The 23,641-nt window shown below is 36.1% G+C and overlaps 1 protein-coding gene across 6 annotated transcripts in view; it reads left to right on the top strand.

Annotated features, from left to right (window-relative positions):
• Positions 1-23,167, top strand: part of OGFRL1 (opioid growth factor receptor like 1) — a 33,962-nt gene extending 10,795 nt beyond the window's left edge. For 2 of the 6 annotated variants that reach the window (XM_023195140.2, XM_023195139.2), the window contains exon 7: positions 1,904-9,560. In XM_023195140.2, coding sequence (XP_023050908.1) covers positions 1,904-2,567 — 664 coding nt within the window. In that variant the 3' untranslated portion in view covers positions 2,568-9,560. Of the gene's footprint in view, positions 1-1,903; positions 9,561-10,130; positions 10,146-11,456; positions 11,888-18,520; positions 21,825-22,963 lie in introns of those variants that run through there. The other 4 variants (XM_023195144.2, XM_023195142.3, XM_023195141.3 and 1 more) reach the window with 4 other exon arrangements.
• Positions 23,168-23,641: the final 474 nt, after the last annotated feature.

The following is a 23,641-nucleotide window of genomic DNA, read 5'->3' as shown; positions in this document are numbered from 1 at the left end:
AGATATAGTAAATGTGTACAGAAATTTTAACTTCAGCATTCATCTAGGATTGGCTATATAAAGTTGAGCTGGTTGCAAATATAGTAAATTTTCTTTAGTCATAGAGTTCCTCTTTTTTAAAAAACGAATTCTTCCACCTTTCTATACATCTTTTTCTCACAGACATATGAAGCAGAATTGCCCAAGGTTTTGTCACTAAGTATTTAGAGTATGCAAACTCCACAGGAATGTAACAACTAAGTTGCTGCTGCTGTTAGTGATACATTGTCTTAACTGTACCCAAATTTGTATTGTCTCAAGTGTGTTACTTCCTATTTAAAAATACAGATGTATAAAACTGAGACATCTGTGCTGCATTTTACCCTCTGGGCTTCAGAGTTGAATGTTAAGACAATAATTTTTTAGTAAACATCCAGAAAGATGAAGATAATCAACTGTTGGGCTTAGCTTTTCCAGTGTTTGGTTAGTCTGAAATAAGGTTTTTGTTTTGTGCAAAGAAATGTTCTCATTGAAACATAAGACCATGGAACCATACCCTGCCATCCCTTAATTCATCAACATCTTTATCCCTGCTTCCCAACTAATTTGCTAACTATTTCAAAATGAAATCTTTAAGCATTTTTGGAAGCTAGGACAGGTATATATAATGTTTGCAGAAATTTCCGTGTCTGAGGTATAAAACAGGCTTTAGGAAGTTAGAAATAAGTGATGGTTATGGTTATGTGGCAATATTGGGTAAATAAATACCTGGGCTGTTGACAACACCTATGATTAATACATGTGGCTGATGATTCTTTTAGAATTTGACAAGGCATGTGTAATAAAGCAAAGATTGAGCTGAGTGAGTTTGGGGAGTTACATTATGAATTGTGACAAAATAGATTTGGCAAACATTCATCCAGTAATGGCATTAGTTTTGTGATAGAGAAGAAAGATGTTAGTGTAATCTGGGGGAAAATGTACCCTTGGAATCAAGGCCATTAGAAATAAGATTTAAAATCTTCAGATAGGGAAAGAGGAGGAGAGAATGACCAGAGATTGAAGAAAATTAGGTTAAGTTGGGATAGGTACAAATATTGTGGTCCCTAATCTCGTATCTTAAAATTATAATACTAATAGTTTTAAATAGTATCTAGTACTTACTGAGTTCTTTATACCGAGCATGTGTATCATCTCATTTGATTCTTAGAATAGTCCAGTAAGTCCTGGGCACTTTTCCCCATTTTACAGTTAAGGATATTGAGACACAGAGAAACATAGTTGCACTTAGCTGGTAAGTTACAGAGCCAGGGTGTGAACTCTGGGTCTGACTCCAAAGCCCATGCTCTTAACTGTTAAACTGTGCTCTGCTAAATAAGTCAGTTTTGTATCCTTTGTCAGAACTGTTCTAGCAAAGTAGAGTGGTTTTTGCCACCCTCCTTATGAGTTGGCTTATGTGGTGGATTTTGCTGATCAGCTGGCACTATAAATTGCACCAGTCAGCTGTTAGCTAATGTGTTTATGTTTAGCAATGGTTACCTGTGATGAGTACAGTACACTGATGTTGGTGCAAATAAATGCTCTGTTAGAAAATTCATCTTCAGTGTATTTTCGGTAATAAACAACAATTCAACAGTGGTAATAAATTTAAATCTAAATATTTTTCTAATGTGAAGAACTCAATAGACAAGGGAAGTTTATTTTATAAATTTGACTTTCACATAGATTGACGTTACATTGTGGCCTAAGGATTTAATACCCTCTGGATTATTCTTAATGGTATCAAATATGGCGTTAAAAAGTCATTACACGGCAAATTTCCATGGCTTACATTTCCATAAAAAATATTTTCCCAATAGTTTTCATTCTCCTGCCTTTCTACACCTGATTTCCCCCACTCATTTTATTCAATCCTCTCTTCCAGGTCCCAGCACAACTATTTAAGAATCACTCGTATTCTTAAAAGCCTTGGTGAGCTTGGATATGAAAGTTTTAAATCTCCTCTTGTGAAATTTATTCTTCATGAAGCTCTTGTGGAGAATACTATTCCCAATATTAAGCAGAGTGCTCTAGAGTATTTTGTTTATACAATTAGAGACAGAAGAGAAAGGAGAAAGCTCCTGCGGTTTGCCCAGAAACACTACACGCCTTCAGAGAACTTTATCTGGGGGCCGCCTCGAAAAGAACAGTCGGAGGGAAGCAAAGCCCAGAAAATGTCTTCCCCTCTCGCCTCCAGTCATAACAGTCAAACTTCTATGCACAAAAAAGCCAAGGACTCCAAAAATTCCTCCTCAGCTGTTCATTTAAATAGCAAAACAGCTGAAGAAAAAAAAGTGGCACCAAAAGAGCCTGTGGAAGAGACAGACAGGCCCAGCCCAGAGCCCAGCAATGAAGCTGCCAAGCCAAGAAATACAGAGAAGGACAGTAATGCTGAGAATGTGAATTCTCAACCCGAAAAAACAGGTACTAATCCCACAGAAAAAAAGGAGAGTGTATCTCCTGAAAATAATGAAGAAGGTGAAAATCATAACCAAGACAGTGAAAATCCTGGAGATACAAATTGCCATGATGTTGTACTAGCACAGTGAATTATCAGAAAACCCACAGGCCAGTTTAGGTTAGAGAGGAAAAAACTACTGTATCATTTATCCTAAAGAACAGAGACGAGGTCAATTTTAAATTTTAGCCATCTGTTTGTGATTTCTGTCATAAGCATTTTGTTGTTGTTTGTTTTTTTATTTTGGATGACAATGAAGTCAATAACTAATAAGGAGATTTAAGATAAGACCCCATAAATGAATGTATTCTGTAATGCTTTTAGGATGTGAATTTTCAAATTTTGTGTATAATAATTACTTTGAAAATATTTTCAGAGTGTCTAGAAATTACCATGTAGTATTTGGTATGCAAAATACATCCTTTTGAGACATTATAGTCTACACAAAGGAAATCAAGAGGATAATTTCATTGGATTGCTACACCTTTACCTGATTTATGGATTTATTTTACCTTATTTTATTTTATTTTGAGACGGAGTCTCGCTCTATTGCCCAGGCTGGAGTGCAGTGGCATGATCTTGGCTCACTGCAACCTCTGCCTCCTGGGTTCAAACGATTCTCTTGTCTCAGCCTCCTAAGTAGCTGGGATTACAGGCATGTGCCACCACGCCTGGCTAATTTTTGTATTTTTAAGTAGAGATGGGGGTTTCACCATGTTGGTCAGGCTGGTCTCGAACTCCTGACCTTGTGATCCGCCCGCCTCAGCCTCCCAAAGTGCTGGGATTACAGGCATGAGCCACCACGCCCGGCTGATTAATTTTTTTTTTAACTGTAAGAGTTTGATCTTTTCAAATGTATTCAGAAACTAATTTGGATTCTTTGATTCTAGTACCTCAACGTGTTTATTTGTAGATTCTGATAAGTGAAATGGATGTCCTTGTGGAACTGTGACCTCCCCAGCTTATCTGTCAGTCCTGCTGTCCTCACCTCCTTGCCTCTTTCCATGTCCTTAAGCCACCATCTTTCTCAGCTAGCATGTATGTTTCTAGTGTAGTTGGCCCTCCATATTCAGGGGTCCAGCATCTGTGGATTCAACCAACTGCAGATTGAAAATATTTGTTGGAAAAAATGGATGGTTACATCTCTACTAAATATGTGCAGTCCTTTTATTTGTCATTATTCCCTAAACAATACAGTATAAAAACTATTGACATAGCATTTATATTGTATGTATTAGGTATTGTAAGTAATCTAGAGATGATTTAAAGTATTTTACATAAGGGACATGACCATTCCTAGATTTTGGTAACTGCAGAGGGTCCTGGAACCAACCCCCTACAGATATCAAGGGACCACTGTGTACGTTAGGATGATCTATATTGAAATCTACATGGAACAGTGTGGGACTTCTAATTGTATGACTTCAAGATTTTGCTTTGTTTAAATTAATAACACTGTTTTCAGTATTAAGTGCTTAAAAACACATTTTGATTGAAAAGTTCAAGACAAGAACTTTGCTCTCTGTGGCTGTTCCATATAAATTTGATGGTTGATTCTGAATGTAAATGACTGAAGAATTAAAAAATAAGAAATTACTCATTTTTAAAAGGCATGCCTCTTGCACTGTGGACAGGACAATAGTTCCTTAAACCATGAATATGTCAGTGTTCTATGGATTATGAAATTAGTAATGTTGTTTAGCTCAAATGTGTCTTTTTACAAAAGTATAGTTTTGTGCATCTCTAAGTTACCAAACTTCAAAATTGAGAACAAATTTAAAAGTTCATATATGCAACTCTAGTAAGCACTTATTATGTTACATAGCACTGATTAAGAACAATTTTGTTTTCTATATTATTACTAATTATTATTATAAATCAAAAGACACTGTGATAAGAACTTCAAAGCATACATACAAATATGGTTAAAGCAATGAATAGATGAAACATTTATACTTTATTTCATTTAGAAATGAATTAACATTTTTGTTAGGCTTTTAAGAAAAGTTCTATTCATTTTATTCCCCTAGGGAATTTGTAATATGTCCTACTTCATATCACACATCATCTTCTGTTGCCTCTATTGATCTACATTTTCTGCAATGGATTTCTTGAAAATAATCACACTTACAGTATGCCTCTAGAAATATGATTTTACTGCTTTGAAGTTTACATGAAACATGCCAGTTGCTTAACTCTAATTTTTTATATGAATCTCAGTAGCACTTTTGTTGTACGTTGTATTCCAATAAGTATAGTATGGAACACTTTCTCATTTTTAGTTCCCATAATATGCCAGTTTTTGTTTTCCTAGTGTTCTGTGAGTATTAGGATTTGGCAGTCAGCTTTTGCATTTCAATTTCTATTTTACATGCAAGAAAAACATGGACACTCTTATGTGGTGCTTGTAGCTGTGTTTCCATAGAGCTCAGTAAATAGTTCTACACGGTTTACAGGATGAGAAGCGATTGTCAAATTAGGCTGAATTGTAGAAACAAAATTTAATTCAAAATAACTTACCAATTTTATATAGATGATAAAGTGTTCAGACCATTTTCTAAATGCATAATATTAAAATACTGTGACCAGATATTATGATATTAATAGTTACCAGATACTAAAATCAATGAATATAATCTGAATTACTTAGAAATTATAGTATATTAGAGCCCTTATGTGTAAAAACATTTCATTTAGCAATTTACCTTTAAGAATACTATTCCTACTTAGGGATTTTGATTAGATTGTACCATTAAATTTGAGAATATTTAGTCTCAAGGGGAAAACTTCCTGGCATCCATCTTAAATAGTGGCCTTTTCCCACTATGGTGTTTTAAAATGCATATTCACATATAATAGTATGTTTCTTACATTTAATCCCTAAATAACTTATAATCATTCAGTGGAGAACAAGTAAAAGGATATCATTCCTTTTGGAGAAAAACATTGAGTGTCTAGAATTTTTTCTATTAATGCTTTGTATATTAGTTTTTTAAATAAGATCTATAGATATGTATTTATGTGTGTCTTATATATGAAACAGTTCTCTGGGTTTGACTCCTATGTTTTGTATTTTTAAAAACTATGACATGCTTGCGGAAATTCACTGAGAAGCTGTTACAAAAAATGCAGTGAAGCATGACCAAATAGCTAAAAATATTACTGGATCTTTACAAATCTATAGTCTTTATTGTTGTTGTACTGTGGAGTACAAGGATACTAAATATTGGCTATTGATAAAATACTAACTTGCATTTCATGGCAAATAGATGTTATATCGCTTGATTAGTCTAGAACATTTCTAATATTTTGTGCTTTCATATATCAAAGGAGATTATGTGAAACTATTTTGAAATACTGTAAAGTGACATATAGTTATAAGATATATTTCTGTACAGTAGAGAGTTTATAACATGAGTTTATAATTGTACCATTATACATTTTCATGCTCGATCTCATAAGAAATTCAAAAGATTAATGATAGAGTTGAAAATATGTTTACTTTCTCTAAATCAAGTCTGGTTGTCAACTCAAAAATTATGTTGTATAGCTTTATTTTGAATTTAGGTTTTGGGACTACTTTTTTTCCAGCGTCAATGAGAAAATAAAATCTACAACTCAGGAGTTACTAGAGAAGTTCTAAGTATTTTTTTGCTAAGTATTAAAAATATAAACATACGAAAATGCCATAATGCCTGTCATAGTCATTGTTTCATATTTTCTCATATAAAATTACCTATCCTGCTTCTAGCTTTTATACTTTAATCTGAGTGAAAGTATGATGTGGTGGAAAGGAAAAGCAGTACAGTGTTACATCTGAGTTAGTCTTTGAAAAATCATAGTAGTAAATGAACCTCAACATTGAGTGGTCAAAAATTGGTTTAATCAAGGTGGGGGGGGGGGGGGGAGAATATTTGGTTAATTGTTTGAATATTACATTTTCAAGTTTATAATAGAGTTATGGCTGAGTATTCATCCATATTGAGTAATCAAGCATTTTTAAAACTATAATTGAGGCTCTTCTAAAGCTTTGTTTTCTAATCTAAGATATAAAGGATATTCTTGATCTTGCTTGATTGTAACTACATCTACAGGTCTTTAATGTCTGTTTGGGGTGAGTGGCGATCCTCTTTTGTAGGAATGTTTTTGAAGATTTCTATTTTGTTTTCCACTTAGGAAATTCCCCTCTCTCATTTGGGGTATATGTGTTGAGTATAAGGTAGGCTGTATTTAGACACGCTAGAATCATTAAATGTAGGTGAAGTTGTAGAGAAAAATAGCCTGGGTCAATGTAGGATCTAGAAAATTAGGATTGTACATTTGCTGGCTTCTCTTTGAGTTTTGTACTGTTTATTACAGGAACAGATTTGTGTGGGTAATCTCTCGGGTGACAGGGAGTACTAGTTATCCAACCCACCCAGCAGATTGTGTTCAGGGACAGAATGTGGTTTTCGATATCCCTTATTATTGAAATTAATAATAATATAGCTATAAATATGAATGTCTGGAGGTATCCAGATGTGCCTTAACAAATGTAAATGGTATTCATTCAGAAGTTTACATTTTTACTCCATTATAAAATCTCATCATTGGGAACTTTCTAAACCATGAATATCAGTTCTTTTAATGAAATTTAGTTGGTGCTTTATCATTTTGGAGAAGTTGCTGTTTGGGACGATAGCATCAGTTCATAAAGAAGTGTTCTCACCATGATATTCAACAATGTGTTATATTTGACAAAAAGTGTTTAGAGTAAGAAAGACTAACTATACTGTCTGTTACATTTATTTATGCTTTTGGTAGTTTAGCTACATAGCCCAATTTTCATTTTAAACATTCCTTAGTTACTACAAGTATTATTTCTGTTTTGCTTCTTCTTAGATGTAGACGGATGCAGAAATAGAATTATATTAGAGAAATTATTAAAAGTTTAATTCCAGTAGGCAGTTGGAGAAATCTGAAGCTAATTTGAAAAACTTTTATGCCATAGTCTCATTAGAATCATGTAAAAAGCACTGTTTTTGCATTTTTCCTAGATTACAGAGAGTGTTCTTTGTCATTTTTTTTCTTATTCTGTTGTGAAGTTTATTGTTTCAGTTATTTGAGGGAAATAACCTCTTAATATGTTTATTTTCCTGAATTAAAGTTTTCATGTGGAGAATACAATGAAATGTTTTGTATTATGACCCAAACTGGCTGGAAGTAGAGTTCAGAGAGGGAGAAGGGACAAGAATCAGTGTAGGTGTCTCAGGAAGGTGATGCCAGTGCTGGGCTCCACCCTTCTCCACTGGCATGATGGGTCCTCAGATTCCGCTCTGGATAATGAGGGTGTTGGGCACTGTGAGCTCTGACTTCTGGGGAGGATGGGCCATCGTGGACTCCATACACAATTTTGGTGGATATCAGTTCTCATAAAATACCTGCTATAATTTATTTTGTAGTTATTTAGAAAATTGTGAGAAGTTGGGCACTAGTAAATTGTAGTTACATCTTAACGATCTTGGGAAACATTGAAATATGAGTTTTTCCCTCACCCTTATTTATTTAATTTAAAAAATGAGGGAAGTTGTTCATTCATAGCTGTATATTAATATAAAATCTCTTTTTATAAAATGATTCAGAGAAAAGGCAGTAATGGTCACTTACTGTGCTAAAATACCTTTTTTTTCTAAAAATATTTAAGCTTTAGGGTTTGTCATAGTTTTACTTTTTAAATTATAGTTTGTGTAACAATTTACATTAACTAGAGAAATTAGATAGATAATAAGTTTTGGTACTAAGAAACATTTACGTTCTGCACTCATTAGTCAAATGAACATTTTTTTCCAGTGCTAACAGATTTTGTTTCATGTGAAGAAAAATAAAACACAAATGAAATAAAAGTCTAGAAACAGCAACAGGAAACTCACTACAGAAATAAAGACAAAACCCTTGATAAGTTTGTGTAAGTGCCAGAATTATTGGAAGCAGGTGACGAATGATTAAGAAAAACTTTATTGTGGGGACATGCTTTAAGAATCAGCTCTGTATTTGTGCCAAGGAGATCAGGTATTGGTGTGCAAACAGATCCCATTAATACTCTGATTTGAACCATGAATTCCACCTACTCTGCTTTGAAGCCCTCCAGTAGACTGATAGATATAATTAAATGACCAGCTACCAAGTTTAATTCCTTTGCCTGTGTGTAGCAATAGTTGGTAGTTTTACAAGTTAAACTGATGGACTGGCTGCAGATAAGAGAAAGACTAGTGACAGGTGGTTTGTGAGTGAAGTAACTCCCACACCATCAAGAGCTGACAGCGTATTGTGTGGCATTATAATTGTGAGAAACAAATGAGAGCAAAATGTTAGGTCCTTTGACAAGCATTTTCCTCCTGTTTTTCAAAAGGGCTTTAAGTTGTTTCTTAAGTAAGTTAATCTTTCTTTTTTAGTATTATCTAAGAAGAAGGATGGCAGATTATGTCATTTTGGAAACTATTATGTCCCTTGTGTTTTAAGTATTTCAGGAAAATGGCTACAATTGTTACATAGACGTGTGTTTTACTTATAAGCTCTGATTCTCCAGTGGCCACTGGGCCTTCTCTGTGCTCTGTATTCAACTGCAGTATGAATTACAGAATGCTGTGCATGTTTGTTAGTACCAATACCATGTGTATGTGGTAGAAGTTGTAACCAGTTTCTGGATCTGTATGGTACTATAAAATACTTATTTTATAATTCTGTAACCGTATGGCAGTGTTATGCCAAAAATGTATAAAGAGCAATAGTTTCTGTTGCTTACTGCTGTATTTTAAAATATTGTTTCTAAAATAATAGAGTTAGAGTTCCTTTTGAGTAATTATTTTTTAATAACTATTGCCAAATATACATCCTGTAAAACTAATAAAAGCCACTATATCTTAGGTAACATTTTAGCATTGTGCTAGAGTACATTATGGTGATTTTGCACGATTAAAATATTTTTAAAGAACTAGAAAAAGTGACTTGCTGTTTTCCTGTCATTAAACATGTATTTTTTATGATTAACATATAAGACTAATATTATTTTCTTTTATCCTAAAAAATAAATATTGTGAAGGGTGAATCATATTCACCCTTCAAATAACATATGAAGTTATTTCTATTGTCAGATTCTACAGAACAGATCACATATATAAATACTTGAATATTGATTGTTATCTCTTTGTGTAATGCAGTTTTAAAAGTATTTTTCTTACAGATGAATGAATATGAATAGCTAATGAAGGTGAAATATGTTTTTCACTTAGGTGGGCTAATATTTAAGTAGTCAAGTTTTTCATTAAGAAAAATTGAAATTGCAAGATGAAAGTGAGGAGGTTACTCTAAGAATCACAGGACAATGTAGACAAAAATGAGGAAAAGCATAACATTTGAGCTTGGCTGCATTCCATATAAGCAGGGAGAGAGGATGAAAGAACTAAGAATAAGTTGTAGTAAGAGAGTGAAGTTAGATTGTGCATAACTGAGAAACTGATAGCAAATAATAGCCTCAGTGGTGAATGAGCATGATTTTAACTTCAGCCTTTTGTATGAATGGTTTAGTAGAGAGAGAAGTGCACACATGCAGTCATTTTCATAAGGGAAGAATGAATACATTCTGGTAACAGAAAATACGATTTTCTTTTCCCCACAGATTGAATGTCTGAAGGTACTGAAAAAGTCAAAGAAAATGAAGATTCTCAGGATAGTAATAAATGCAGGACTGAGCCTGCACTTCTGCAGGAATGTAAATTTTAATATGGGAGAGATTCTGGGAAAAGATTCATAACATTTTCCTTATTTTAATCCTAAAGTGGATGCAAAACAGACAAGCTGGTATTTCCGGCATGGAGGGAAATCCCAGCCTGGATAAAAATGGTGACAGGCAGTTTGGCTTCTTGTGGGTAATTTTAGGCTTTGGCAACTTGACTGAATGAGTTGTCAGACTAATATGGGGAACAAGTAAAGATTACCCTGCCGTTGGAATTATCCCCATGAATATGTAGGATTAATTACAAGAGCATTTTAAAATAGGACACTAAAGAGACAGATTTGAGAGTGAGCATAGATTCAACTTAACTATTCAGGAAAACTGGGTTTATTAATTTTGCTACAGTAGTTAACATTCTTCTATTTTTACAACTTTATTGCATATTCACTACCAAATAATATACAAATATTTTCTCCTCAAATGGTATATATTTTTGTCATTGAAATAGCTAGTTTTGTCTGCTCTCAGCTTTGGAAAAGAAAGAGGTTATAAGAAGAATGAATAAACAAAGGATAAGTGGTAGACAAGGTGAACCAAATGAGATCTGACAACTCACCTTAGAACACTGAGGTTGTCTGACATCTTTAAATGGATGATTTAACTGTTGTGAGGAAGAGAAGTTCAAGAAAAAGCCCTGAAGGGAAAAAAAGTAAGGGCAGAGAGACATTTCGTTGAATGGGGAGAGAGCAGGCTTTGAAGCCAGATGGACTTTGGTACAAGTGGCAACATCATCAATTATAATTGTGTGGTCTTGGGGAAGGAGTGTAAATTCTCAGGGTGTCTGGTCTCTTGTTGGTAAGAATACCTGCTTTGTGAGTTTCTTGAAAGGATTGGAGAGAGTGTAGGTGAAATGCCAGGAACATATTCCAGACACTCGTTAATAGTAGCTGCTAGGGCTCTAGAAAAACAAAACAAACAACAACAAGAAGATGCTTAGTTATGACAGGTCTTGTGTAGCATTTATTTTAATGAAAATTAATCGAATGGATGTTAACCAGGTTTATAGGTTGAAACAAATACTGTAAGTTTTACTTTTAATTTTAATATAGTTTTACTAAAAAAGCTAGCAGGTATGGAATTAATGATTTTATATTAGACACACTGATATTGACAGGACAGAAAATTTCCCTCACTGTGAATGTAATGAATGTACAACAGCCCTTTGTTGCTCCCTTAATAATTTTTTGAAATGGTTTCTTCTCTTCCAAGGAAACAGCTGGAGTGTGAGACAGACGTGAAGCCTTTCAATCAGATGACCTTAGTTTATTTTTAGTACGCTATCGGTTTGATTCTTATTGAAAGCTGGAAATTTTAATTTCCAATCCTCCAAATAGATATGTAATTCATATCTTAGTGGGAGGCCACTTAAAGTTAACACTATTTAAAAATGTGTATGTAATTAATTCTATGAACATGGTGGCCTAATTGCCATTACATTCTTACAACTGGAGTTAGAAGAATGAAGAATTTTGTGCTAAAGAAACATTCGTCTTTCAAAATTCAAAATTATAGATATTTTCATACTGTGACATAAAATGAGGCCACTGGAAGTCTTGGGTCATTGTCTTGTTCAGCTGTTTATCCCCTCAAAGCACCACCCCTGTACTATACAGAAGAAATGAAATAAATTCTCATTGTTTCCAATAGAAATTGAACATTTTTATTTTCTTTGAAAAACAAAAATCTAGGCCGGGCACGGTGGCTCATGCCTGTAATCCCAGCACTTTGGTAGGCTGAGGCGGGTGGATCACCTGAGGTCAGGAGTTTGAGACGAGCCTGGTCAACATGGGGAAACTCCGTCTCTACTAAAAATATAAAAGTTAGCTGGGCATGGTGGCGTGCGCCTGTAATCCCAGCCACTCGGGAGGCGGAGGCAGGGAAATCGCTTGAGCCTGGGAGGCAGAGGTTGCAGTGAGCCAAGATCGTGCCATTGTACTCCAACCTGGGTGACAGAGACTCCGTCTAAAAAAATAAAAAGTATGTATGTGTGTGTGTATATATATATATATGTATATATATATGTATATATATATGTGTATATATATGTATATATATAGCATTCAACTAATTTCTCCTCATTTTATCTGTTTCGATGTCCAGAAATGAGAAGGGAAATTATAGACTTGTATAGATGGCAGTGAGTGTGGATCCTAATTTTGCAGATAATGAAGGTGAGGGATGGACAGGTGTCATAACTCTGCTCCTCTAAAAGCTGCAGATGCAAGAGTTTGAGGGGACCCAAGCTATGTGACTCTTTTCAGTGGCTTTGCTATGTGTGGTTCTTTTTAACTCAGTGAACACCTCTTAATAGAATGCATTCAAGAGCATCAGCCCAGACAGTGGGCTGACCTGTGCTGCGGTACTAACCTAAGACCAGAGTCCTCTTCATTAAAGAGGCTTTCTCACCACTTAATGTGTTTGCTACCTGGCCAGTGCTTATGTTTGGTAGGTTCTGAAGTAGGTCCAAATACTTCCATTTGGGAAACAAACCACTGGGTCTCTGAAAAATGGTCTTTGGATATAATCATCTCTGACAGCATGCCTTACTGTACATAGTAGCTCTTCCAGATCTCATCTCTGGGATAATGTGGAGCCTGCTGTACTGCTGTAACCCTGACATTTCTAATCTCATTGAATGACATAGCGTGATCCCCAAACTGGGAGCCAGGGAGCTATTCCTGGCTTTTCATTCATCAACACATGTAATTTGATACAAATTCTGTCAATGCTATTCTTTGAATTTGTCTCCAATCCTTACTTCATCATCACCTCCAGTGCCTTCACAGATGTTTATCTATTGCGAGAAACTCCAAATTCTTTCCTCTGCCACCAGAAAGCATGCAGCCTTCACAAAATGCCATGGTGTTTCTTTGTATCTTAGGTGCCTAACAGGGTCCATGATAAACACTCAATAAACAGTCACTGAATTTTAAAAAAATGTTCAGCAGTAATATCTTAAAACAAGTAATATCTTGAAATAAATATACAGCTGCTTATAAATATACGAGCAGATATATAAGTCTACAGGCAGCTACTTATGACCCCTTTTTGAGATAAGATTTCTTCAAGACAAACAGCCTCCAAAGTAAATTATTTGTATGATAGTACAGAGATTTATATGGAAAGGTTTCATAAGTATTTAATGTTTTGTTTTACAAAGTCAGATCATAGTTCCTTCCTGGTTTCTCGAGTCACTGAGCAACAAGCATCATTAATTAGTTTTAAACTGATTTAAAAGCAGGTTCAAATTTGAGGTTAAAAGAAAGGAAGGGAAGTACATGGTCCCACTTTTCCTGCTTGGCTTGCAATTTTAAATAAGATGAAGTAATTTTACAATCATATTTAGTGGATCAATGAAGTATCTGTTTCAGTGGCTGACTGAGAGTTAGATGCATGGAAATAAACAAGTGTGAGCACGAAACGAAGTCTCTCTGTAAGAAAACCATCTGGAGCATCTGGCAAAGTAAAGACAATTCCCTTGGCAGCTCACAGCAAAGCTGATTTTCCCCTCCTCTGTTTTTACAATGTAGACAGAAATTCTGATTGACAGCAAAGGCTACTCTTCAAGGTATGGCTTTTCCCTTAATGTTTAATTTTCAGATTGTATTGTAACTTTGATTTCAGCTTTCCTTTTTGCTGCATGTTGACAACCAAATTGAAACTAAAAGCTCACTTATTTGAAGGTTTTCTTTTTTCTTTTTTTTTTTTTTTTGTTGAGACGGAGTCTCGCTCTATCACCCAAGCTGGAGTGCAGTGGCCGGATCTCAGCTCACTGCAAGCTCCGCCTCCCGGGTTCCCGCCATTCTCCTGCCTCAGCCTCCTGAGTAGCTGGGACTACAGGCGCCCGCCACCTCGCCCGGCTAGATTTTTGTATTTTTTTTTAGTAGAGACGGGGGTTTCACCGTGTTAGCCAGGATGGTCTCGATCTCCTGATCTCGTGATCCGCCTGTCTCGGCCTCCCAAAGTGCTGGGATTACAGGCTTGAGCCACCGCGCCCGGCGAAGGTTTTCTTAAATAGAAACCCTAGGGATGTTCTAGTCGATGGAAGTAAATGATCACTCAAATTCCGTTAACCTTCCTGAGCTTGAGTGTTTTGCAGGCTGGAAAACACTTGCACCTAAAAGACTTTGTGAAAGGGGTGGTTCCTCATTTTGTTTATCCTCTTATAGCTTATGGTAATGAATTTAAATTATAAAAACTGTAATGAGGTCACAAGATCATTCACACCAAACTCAGATAGGTCAAGAAATGCAGCGCCTGTTCTTAATAGTTTATCTGATCCTCATGAGCCTCACGGTTAGGGACATTGTCCCTTTGCCAGTGGGAACTACTATCACTTCATGCTTATATTTCTCCTTTTAGTTTAAACATCCAGACTATTTGAAATTCAAATCAGGGCCAGTATAACAGCCTCTTTGGAATGACTCTATTTCTTTTGGCAAATTACTAGTCATCCAAATTTTACACCCACCTCTCTTTTTCCTGTCCAAGATGGCTTCTTGGGGGCATTCAGGAGGTTTCATCTGTGGCAGCAGAGACCAGGTGAAAAGGTGTATGTGGTGTTCTCTAGATGCTCTCAAATTGCAACTGTGGAGTGGCTGGGTTAGGCTGCTCCTCTGAACTGGTAACTGCCAAGGTTCAAGTGTCTCATCTGGCTGTTTGAGTTTAAACCTAGTGGTGCCCATGGTGGACCCAATAGCCCAATAGCCTTCAGTCTTGAAGTTGTTACTAACAGCAGCCACATCATTTAGACTCCAAGCTTCTGTAAAGCCATGGGCAATGTGGGAGGCATCTGTATGATAGAGAGAGATTTGGCCCTGTAATTTGAATTTTATCTTTGAGATTTGGCCATGTGACTTTGGGAAAGGTAAGTGACACTCTATGAGCTTCAGTTTCTTTGTCAAGTGGAAATAATAATACCTGGCAGAGGCCTGAAGATTATAAAATTGGAATGTTTATTCCTGACACAGACTGGATAATATATGAATGTTATTAATATTTCTTGAATATTTGTGGTTTCTGAGTGTTCTTTTAAAGCCTGAAATCAAAAAGAGAAGAGTAAGGAGGGAAAAAAGAAAGGAAAGAAAGAAAAGACACAGAGCAATATCTCTATTTAATATTTTAGATTGTTCTTTGACTTTTGTTTAGAGTTTTTTCCTGATTAAATAACACTGAATCCTTCTTTATCTAATTTGATTCATATGAGAAAAGACTGAGATCACAAATGGAAGAAACATTATATAAGTTAATGTTATTACTATATTTATAATATAATCATTCTAGGAATTTTGGGTAATCTACTTTTAAAATTAAGAACCATCTATAAAATACCCATCATGGGATTTGGTGAGATAAACGATATCACATTTAATGGTTCAGAAAGTTAGTTTCCTCTTTATCGTCAATATTTCTGTGTGGAAAGAAAAACATCAGTTAGGTAGTTAGATTTCCCAAAAGTGTTTTCAGGAGAATTTTGTATATCTAGGAAAATTTTTGCTGATAAAACATTTTTTCTCTACTCTTAGTTTTTAGGCCTCCTACAAGCACTCTGTAATTGCACAAATGCAATTGCTGATTCAAACTAAAGCATGAGAATTATGCTAAACCAAATCCAGCCCTAGAAAAACATTTTTGTAGTGCCCATTCATGTGACAAATCTGATAATTTTTAAGTGGTAACTATATGTAGATTTGTAGAGCGGGTAATCCATAAAAGAGCTGGACCTAATTATCTTGGTAAGTAGCTTCATAGTTGACACCAGGGAGACCTGTTCATTTATAGCCATGTACTGACACGCTTGCAAACTGGGGTTCAGTGAGGCTTCATCTAGACAGATTTTTTTCTAGTATGTCAGGAAATTATCTTCTAATTGGTTATACATATATGTGTATATACATATAATTGGATATATATCTATATCTCTAATTGGATATGTATCATTCCAATTGAGAAGTACCCCTCCTCCATTACAACCCTTCCTCTACTACCACCAATTTGAAGAAATTGTTATTCTGGTAATTAAACTAATAAAACTGACAAATAATGAAAGAGATTACTTTCCTCAATAGTTAACTCCTAAGATAGGCTGTCTGAAATACTTCGGGATAAATATAACAACATATGTACAAGATCCGTACATTGAAAACTACAAAAGATTGTTAAGAGAAAATTTAAAAGTCAAATAAAAAGGAAAAGTATCATATTCTTGAACTAGAAAACTCATATTGTTAAGAAATCAATTTTCCCCAAATTGATCTTTAGATTCAATGCAAGTCCTCCCAGAGGACTTCTCTGTAGAAACCCACAAGCTGATTCTAATAGATATGTGGAAATAAAAAGGACCTACAACTGTCAAAATAGTCCTTTAAAAGACAAATAAATTTGGAGGATTTCCATTTTCTGATTTCAAGCTTTACTTCAAAGCTACACAATCAAGACAGTTTGGTCTTGGTATAAAGATAGATCAGTGGAATAGAGTAAACAAAGAGTTCAGAAATATGTTCAATATATAGATGTGTGTATAGACTTACATTCAACATACTAACATATGTAAAGAACTCTCACCACTCAAAAACAAGACAAATGACAAGTTTAAAAAGGGAGTGAAGGATTGGAACATACCCTTCACAGAAATACATATGCAGTGGCCAAGAAGGACATGAACATATCATTAATCATCAGGGAAGTGCAAATTTCCCTGATATTACTACAAACCTGCTAGAATGGCTACAATTTAAAAGACTAACAAAAACAAGTATTGGAAAGCATGTGGAGCAACTGGAACTCTCATACACTGCTCCTAGGAATGCAAAATACTATAAATACTTTGAAAAACCATTGTCAGTTTCTTATAAAGGAAAACATATACTTCCATACGACTCAGTTTTAGATCATATGGAAGTATATGAAAAGCTATGTCCAAGAGGAATGAACCCTATGTCCACAACAAGACAGGTACACTAATGTTCACAGCAGCTTTATTCATAATAGCTCCCAAATGAAAACACCCCTAATATACATTTACAGATGAATGCATAAGCAATTTGTAGAATATTCATGCAACGTACCAGTAAAAAAGAATAAACTACTTTTATATGTAATAGCATTGGTGAAGCTCCAAAACCTTCTAAGCAAAAAAAGCCAGACACAAAAGAATACCTGTTGTATGACTGCATTTACATGAAGTTTATAGAACAAACAAAACTAATCTATAGTGACAGATATCAGGTTAGCAGTTGCCTGAGAAGGGGCTGGAGTTTGATTGCAGAGGTATGAGAGAATGTGGTGGGGCCTGGGGAAAGAAGGGAAAGGCCGACAGAAGCATTACACAGGTTAACTATGGGGATGATTATATGGTATATGTCATCAAAGTTCATTGAACTATACACTTAAAATAGGTACATTTTATTGTATGCAAAATATAGTTCTATGATATGAAAAAAGGTCCATCTAACTCGGCATAAATGTGAAAAGCCTAGAGAGGATAGTAATTTCTTCCCTATGACTCTTATCTTCTTAATAAGAGGAACCTGCTCCTACATCCTTCCCAGAGTTTCATTTTCACAGCCTTTCATAGCTTACAAAATAGTTTAAAATCCTCATAAACATTAAATTAAGAAGGAAATGCATTTCTAGTCTGTTATTTTTCTATCATATCAATTTCAAGTATTTATCTGTCATCTTAAGTATTGTATTTTCTGCTTCATCATTTTTTGATTGTGGCATCTCTAAAATAAGCACCTGGATAATGCTCAACACAGGGAAAATAGTTCCTTGAATTTCTTCCTTACTGATAATCTCTTCCACATCTGTCTTGTTATCATGGCTTTCTAATGAGATTCGAAGTAGTCTCCCTACCCCCAATTCATTCACCGTGTGAATATCACCATGTAAATAATCCTACTAAAGCTATTCCTTAATCAAATCATCCCCCTTCTCAGAAACCTTCAGTCACAAAATTCATTAGTTTTCCAGGACTGGTTCCATTCTATCTTTCCTGATTTCCCACTGTTCCCCTGTGAATGATACATATTCTAGCTGAAATTGGCCACCAGTCATTCCTCTTCTACCTCCACCTTTTCCTTCCTCTTTGCATTCCAGGTCTCATCCACCTTCCATAACAGTTTGCCTGCCTCTCCTCAACCATCACTCACAACAGGTGTGATTCCAGCCACTCATCAAAGCATTTTCTTTCTCTTGCAGTTACTCCTGCATTAGATCACAAACTCTTAAAGGGCTGGGCTTAGTTTCTGTCATCTTTATTTCTCCCACAGAGAGGCCTCGACACAATTTGAGTGAATTCATGGAATGAATCATGCAAGTTCATGTGGTTGAGAAGCAGAAGAGTGAGGACCAGAATCTCTAACTGTTCATTCCTCATTCCTCATTCTATTACTTTTTACACCATGGCTGTTGCAAAAATCTCCCACAGGACTTTGAATTGCCTTTGGAGAAGGATGGGGAGAACACGCTGCTCCAGACATTTAAAACGGAATCAAAGAAGGTTGTAAAACTTGCTGCAGGGAATCGTTCTAGCAGAAAGATCAGCTTAGATGCCTTTTTACTTCTAATCTCTTATGGTGGTAGAGCAAATGGACTATAAAGTCTCCTATGGAAATTGTTACTACTCATTGGATCCTTTTACGTACACTCTTTTTTCTTTTTAAACGGAGCCTGATTGGAGACTTACAGTTTATTTTGTGTGTGGTCAATTCTTTGTAAATGGCTTCAAACTTTTTGTGTGTGTTTGAAGAATATTTTTACAAAATAGAATTTTGGACAGCACATTTTTGAAGGCATTAGCTTCCAAATACATTTAATGTGGCACACTCACCAGGCCACCCTTTGACACCACGATGTCGTTTGAAAAGAGCGGATACCATTTTAAACCAGCTTCCTTATGACACTGCATGTTCCAAGAAAACACAATCTGTTTTTGGGTTGGCTTGGCACTTTCGATAGCTCTTATACTTGCCTCCTTCTTGTGCCAAGTCATACTTCAATGTTCTCCCAAGACAATACTAGAAAGTATATTGTCTTGGTTGCAGCAAAAGTACATTTCTGGTGTGGACAAAAATATAGCCACTTGCCTATGACATGACACTCAGGTGGATATATGCTACTTTAAAGATGTCAGTTGAAGCAGATGGACAAAACACAACACGTGGTGGAGGCTACTGACAGCCCTCCTTTTGTTCCATTGTAAAGATGTAGCTGGACACATGGTTGTTCAGCCAGAGACTCCTTTCCCAGCCTTCTTACAACTACGTGAAGACTTGTGACTATACCATTGTGGTACAGTGTGAGGGATGCGATATGTGCTGCTTCTGAGCTTGGGCCTAGTAATGCTGGCTGGGTGCTCTTTTCACAAGCTGGAACTTAAATCTGCCTCCAACCCTGCTCAGCATGGTCATATTTTAGAACATGGGTGGGCAAACTTTTTCTTCATGTAAAGGGCCAAATAGTAAATATTTTCAGCTTTGTAACCATTCAGTCTCTACCCTATGGTGTGTAAGCAGCCAAAGATGATATGTAAACAAATGGGCATGGCTGTATTCTGATAAATGTTATGTGCAAACCCAGGTGGCAGGCTGGATTTGGTCCATGGCCTGTAGTGTTCTAATCCCTGCCTTGTGGTGAAGAAACTGTGGAAAGAAACTGGGTGCCTACATGGCTGCAAGGAACAGAACTGCCCTAGACCAGACTGCTCTCCTCCGGACAGTTTATGAGAGAGAGGGGAGCCTTCTTTTCTTTATGCCACAGTACTTTGGGGCTTCTTCATGTGGCAGCTGGGCCTTTCCCCTACTCAGTACACATGAGCAGGCACTGTTGGCCGTTTTTAGATTCAGCTTCACATTTGAGAGCAGGAAGCTTTAGTCTGGAGCTCCAGCCATTTGACATTGACTCTTCACTGAGTCTTATGTTACCCCAGAAGGCTCTAAGTTATTCCATTCATTTTATTTAAGGAAGGTAGATTAGTTTTGTCAGTAGTCCTCTGTCCATTTGGATTATTGTCTTACCCTTTATTGAAAATGATGGAGGTATTCCCAGGGTCTATTTGACGACCCCTGAGCTGCCTGAGGGGCATAGTATGCAGACATAATATATGGAGGAGGTAACATTTTTCTTTGGGGATTTTTTGTTCCTCCTTCATCCAAAGTCCTTTTATTCATCCTCAGATATCTCTACTTACGGCTTAGTCTTAAGAGTATTGGTTTTTCTTAGCTATAAATTATAGCTCATAAAACTTAATATGTCATATTTGTTTTGTTTTGCTTTTTCTAGTCATAAATTATATGACCTTTACAGAAAATTTAGAAAATATAGAAAAACTGAAAAGTTATACATGGTACAACTCACAACCACAAACAGAGGTAACAATTTTGGTGTATTTTCTATACAGTTTTGGCGTGTACTGGGACACAGTTTAAAAAAACTCTTCAAAATTCAAAGGGATAAGATTCCATAATTAAAGCTAATGAAATTGGTGAATGATTACTCAGTTATTTTTGCCTGAAGGTTAGGGAGGGTTTGATGTAAGGGGTAATATTCCAATTTGATCTTAGAGTATAAAAAGCACTTTGAAGCAGAGAGAATAAGGAAAAATCATCCTATGGTAAAAGAAAAACATGGAGGCATTAAACTGTACATTTATATGGAGAATTTAATAGTTGACTATGGTCTTGGGGAATTTATGAAAACTTGGTGCTCTAGTTTTCTTGTTTAAGCATTGGGAATGGTCATATTTGTCTTTTACCATTCTAGAAAATGGACTATGTGAAGATAAGCCATGTTCAAATATTAATTCTTGAGAGAAAAGGAACCTAAAGATCTATGGCATAATTGAATATCAGATTTTTTTCATTCTTACTATTATGATTTTATTCACTATAACAAGATAAAATAATTATTCTTCCAGTCCTTTTTGTGAAAAGTTTACAAGAAAAAAAAGGTATCACATGTTTTAAGTAAATATTTGTTTTATTATCTGGACTTTTATTCACAAGGAAAAGCTATTTGAAAATCATCCTTATTTTAGGTTAAATGAGAATGATATTCATTTAATTTTTATTAAGTATTTTTGGATGTCTCTGACTGTGATATTTGTTCCTCTCAATGAGTTATAAAATTAATTTTCAATCTCAATCATTAATTTGGCTGTCACAAAAGTAAGCTATATAATGTTCAAGTACTAGTCTTTTAAGTGTCATTAAAACTAATCACTACTGTGTATTGAAAAAATAAACATTTCAGTTGTAGACACTTGCAAACAGTTCAGAGTAACTGTAAATATGAGAGCAGTAACATTTCAGATATTTCTGCTTTTCAGGTAAAAAAAAAGAAAACAATCTAAAAAGCAGTGCCACGAGGAGAAAATATTGAAAAGTAATCTGTTTTAGTACCCAAGTGAATACTTGGAAATGTCAGGCCCTTGTCCATTATAATATTGAATTCCTCATGTTTTATATGATGAGCACTATAACCTCTTGTAGGAACAATATCAATAAAATTGTACAGGAATACATTCGAAGTTAAGAATGCATTCTAATGTTTACATGGACTAAATAAAAAACTATGTATGTAGACCTAAACATAAGTCATTTTGTTGTCATTTGCATGTTAAATGTTATAGTTTCACTAAACAAAAATGGTTTATTTTTTAAAAGGAACTGTAATTCAGGTATGATAGGTGTAGCAAATCAACTCAAGTATACAAGAAACATCCCAGTTCTTATTGCCTTTAAATCATATTAAACAGACCCTTACTCCCCCTCACCAGGCTGCCAGGAAACCAAATTTCAATTACTTTCGAGATCCCTGATCCTCCAGAATTGTATCAATCTCCAGGAAGTCGAATGGTATGGGATCAAGACCAAGGTCTCTAGTTGCTAGATCATTGTGACCCCAGCTGACAAATCACAGTTAAACTTCAACATCTGTGGTTCCTTACAGTGTTGTGGCTCCCTGCTCCATAGTAAGGGGGGTATTGGGCTTTTGCTAAAGCTGAGGTTGTCAACACTCGGGGTCTCTCCTCCCTAGGTGCACTACAGAGACTTCCCTCTGATGTCTGGCTATATTTCTGTAGAGACACAGAGGTGCATTTTGTGCAATGCCCATAGGGCTACATTGAGGGGATGAGGGGGCCTAGAGGCAGCCAGGCCCTGTGCCTTGGCATGGGCTGATCCATTTTCCTCTGGACAAAGGTACCATCTGCTGCTCATCAAGCTGTATGCCTGTTGGGCTACATCTGCCTAGAGGGGACACCTTTTCAGCTGGCGCAGAGTCTTCTTATGTAGACTTACCTAGACTAGATGTGGCCAGCACCACCTTCTAGCACTGCTACAGAGCGCAGCCCAAGTTCCTGCTACTTACAGAGTCCTCAGATCTTGTGCTTCCTCCCACAGCATGAGAAAGAAATCCCTTCTCTCAGCATTTCTGCTTCTTAAAGACACTGTTCTCCCGTCCTCTTCCAGGACTCCCAGCAAAATCCCATTTGAGGATTTAGTATTTCACAAAAGAGTGAAAAAGTCCTTTGGGTTCAGGCTGTTTTGTTCTCTGCCTGGTCAAGATACCCATGGAAAGGGATTACCAGGGGAGATAGGTGAAGCTAAGAGTGCAGCATACACTGGTACTTCAAAAACCTCTGCTGCACAAGTACTAACGGGAGGAAGAAGTCAGTTATAATGTTTACAATCTGCCTTTCCTTCTCTCTCTAGGGAGAAAGGGCTATTTTTTGGCCAGACCGTCCTCTTAGACTTGAGGAATGCTGCCCAGGATGAGGAATGACGGGGAGAGAGCCCGGGAGTCAACAATTGGACATAAAGGATCAAAGAAAGGAATGGGGATAAAAGGAGGGGAGGAGCCCAATCATGGAAAAGAGGAGAACAAGAGAAGGGAGTCCTGAGGAGGAAGGGGGCACCTAACATGACAGTGGTAAAAGCATCGTTAGGAAACCCTGCTGTACGTTGTGTGTTATAGCTCTCCCACCACCTCTTCCTCAAGAGAGGAAGCCCTTTGAGTGAAGCCCTCTGTGACTTTCCAAGGCTTTGTTTTTTTTTTTTTTTTTTTCATGGCTAAGATTTGTATATTTCAGGTTGTGAAACTGTGCTGAGATTGTGCTCCAGGTGCCTCAGTGTAGTCTGCGTGCATTGTCCTTCTGAATCACCACCAGGGAGTGTGATAGAATTTGCAGACTTCGTGCCACAGAGAAAAAATAGGTTTAAGAACTTTGACTTAGGAGTAAGTCAAAGATGCCCTGATACATACTAGTTAGAATGGCAAACAATTTTTTAATAATGAAAAATGTCAAGTTTTGTTTAGAACGTGGAAGAACAGTGGATGGAATGCTCATTCACTAATAGTGGGCTGTAAATTGTTACAGGTATAACTTTGGA

This window comes from Piliocolobus tephrosceles, chromosome 5 (genome assembly GCF_002776525.5).
Source record: "Piliocolobus tephrosceles isolate RC106 chromosome 5, ASM277652v3, whole genome shotgun sequence".
NCBI classification, from domain to species: Eukaryota; Metazoa; Chordata; class Mammalia; order Primates; family Cercopithecidae; genus Piliocolobus; species Piliocolobus tephrosceles.
Note: the sequence above shows the minus strand (reverse complement) of the source record. Positions and strands in the feature narration are given on the sequence as shown.